This window comes from Myotis davidii, unplaced genomic scaffold (assembly GCF_000327345.1).
Source record: "Myotis davidii unplaced genomic scaffold, ASM32734v1 scaffold223, whole genome shotgun sequence".
NCBI classification, from domain to species: Eukaryota; Metazoa; Chordata; class Mammalia; order Chiroptera; family Vespertilionidae; genus Myotis; species Myotis davidii.
Genome location: NW_006294609.1, coordinates 6173636 through 6176092, shown reverse-complemented (window position 1 = coordinate 6176092; position 2457 = coordinate 6173636). Strand labels below are relative to the sequence as shown.

Below are 2457 nucleotides of genomic sequence, written 5' to 3'. Positions count from 1 at the left end.
CCCGTAGGCCCGAGACGCCCAGTGTGTGAAGGGGGAGGGTGGAGCCGCCCCCGCCAGACGCCCCCGGCTCTCCAGCCCGAAGCCTCCCGCAATAAACTGACAACAGTGACATTTATTATTATTTGAAATTAAACAATGTCTGCTCCCCCGCTCGGCCTGGGTGAACGAGGAGGCGCGTTCTGTTTATACCAAAGAACTGAGGTTTTCTTCCCATTCCGCCCGGGCAGGAGAGCCACGGCGGAGCCCCGAGGATTTCACTATAAAAGGCCTGCGGGCCTCGCGCCCTCCGCCTCTGAGCGCACTCACTCGGCCAGATAAACACCCAGGCTTCCCCTCCAGGCTTCCCCTCCAAGGCTCCCCTGCCCGCCAGCCCTGAGCGGCCTGGGATCCGGCGACTGAGCCCTCACCCCGAGAGCCTTTAAAATGCTTACTTTTCAGGGCGCACTCTCCCCGAGGCGGCCGGGAATTGGGGAGAGGGCGCAGCGCCCACCGTTCTGGGACACAACCACCCGATCCTCTTTCTGAAACCAAATCTGGGTGGATTTTTAATTTCTTTGCCGAGGGCCCAAGAGTTTAGACTCTCCAAGGAAGGGTGCCCGGGAGGGGTTGTGGGGCCTTTAGGAATGCGTTCCTGCGAGGCTTGTTAGAGGTCCCCAACCGAGCTTCTCTCTGGGGGCAGAGGACTGAAGCCAGGACAGGGCCTGTGTGGGCACCCACCTGTGCTCAGTCCCTAGGGCACAGGCACCAGGTGCCCACGTGACACGGGGCGCTGCCCAGATGGGCCAAAGCACCTGGCGGGGTGCAGGGGGAGGCCAGCTTTTTACCGAAGAAGCCTTCTCCTGCCCCCAATTTAAAAAATAGGTGCCTGGCTCTGTAAAGAGCCTTAAGCGGGCGTGGAAATGGGGGTCCCACGCAGGCCATCTTCAAACCCCGCTCTCCGGGAGCCCTGTCGCCTGCTCTTTATTTTCTGCCTGGACTCAGTGGCCAGCCAGCCGCTTTCTTAGCCTCTCTCCTCCCTGTAACTGCAAGGGAAACCCGGGGTGGATCTCCAGAGCGGAGCCGGGGCCACTTTTCTAAAAGGGTCGTCCATCGAAATTTGTGGACAAACTCTTCTTCTTAGCTTTAATTCATATTCATTCTCTCTCCCTCCCCCCCTCCTCTCTCCTCCCTCACTCTCTTCTGGGATTCTTCCTCCTTCCCCTCTCAGGCGGATGTTTCCCAGTTACAAAGTGAAGGTGACTGGCCTGAATCCCAAAACGAAGTACATTCTCCTCATGGACATCGTCCCCGCTGACGACCACAGATACAAGTTTGCAGATAATAAGTGGTAGGCACCAGAGTGGCAGGTGGGGAGGGCGCTCCCCCCACGGACCCAGCCGCCTTGTCTGAGGTCCTACCTTGCACAGAGGCTTTTGCTGCCTTCCCATTGCATTTCCTTGACCTCATTCCCAAGGGCCAAAGAGCAGCGATTAGCCCCCATTTCAGAGATGAGAAAACTGAGGCTCAGAGGAGGTGCCGGGCCTGTGTGGACCGCTGCACCCGCGGGTTGTCGATTTTTCAAAAGGGTATTGTTACCAAGCGCTGGAGGTATTTGGGGGCATAAAACCATTTACAGTTACTTTTTATGAGTTACCCGCTTTGAACATGCCTTTTTATGAAATTGCAAAATCGGCCCATGGTATTTGAGTAAAACAGGCGAGAGTGGAGAGCGAGGCCCATTCCGTGGGTAGATCTCTCCGCAGCTGCCAGGAGTGCAGAGGCCTGAAGAGGAAGCCCCCTTTGAAAGCCCTCAAGAAGTTTTTCAAGACTTTTTCGCCCGCCCAGGCTCCCAGAACCCGCGATGGTTGGTGGGCAGCGAGAGGCTGCGGCTGCTAGGCCCGCGCACCCCCGGTGCTGGGGGCAGCAGGATTCGGTGGAGGAAAAAGAGCCAGGGAGGGCAGCTTGTCTAGAGGGCAGCGCAGGGCCGGGGAGACCTGAGGGTCAGGCCATTCTCACGCCCAGCAGCCCGGGCCTGGCGCGGGAACCGCCTGCACCACGTGCGCTGAAGCTGGGTCCTTGGTTTAGGTCGGTGACTGGCAAAGCGGAGCCCGCCATGCCGGGCCGCCTGTACGTGCACCCAGACTCACCAGCCACCGGGGCGCATTGGATGCGGCAGCTGGTCTCCTTCCAGAAACTCAAGCTCACCAACAACCACCTGGACCCGTTTGGGCATGTAAGTAGCGGGTGCAGCCCCGCCCAGCACATTCAGGTCCTTCTCTCCCCCACCCCCCCTTTCCTTGGCTTCTAGAACCCACCCATCTTTCCCGGCTTTGGCTTCGTTTATTTCACCCCTTGGTCTCTGCCCCCCTTCCCCCTTTCTGGATCTGGTCTTCCTTTCTCTTCTTCCTGTCTCTCTCGTTTCTCTCACCTTCTAATTCAGCATTCCGTGTTCTCGAGCCCCTCTCCTCCCGCGCCCCA

General features: G+C 58.7%; 1 protein-coding gene across 1 annotated transcript in view; it reads left to right on the top strand.

The window, feature by feature from the left end:
- Positions 1 to 2457, top strand: part of TBX5 (T-box 5) — a 44724-nt gene that overhangs the window by 7736 nt on the left and 34531 nt on the right. The window contains exons 4-5 of the mRNA XM_006768947.1: positions 1208 to 1327; positions 2065 to 2212. Coding sequence (XP_006769010.1) covers positions 1208 to 1327; positions 2065 to 2212 — 268 coding nt within the window. The remainder of the gene's footprint in view (positions 1 to 1207; positions 1328 to 2064; positions 2213 to 2457) is intronic.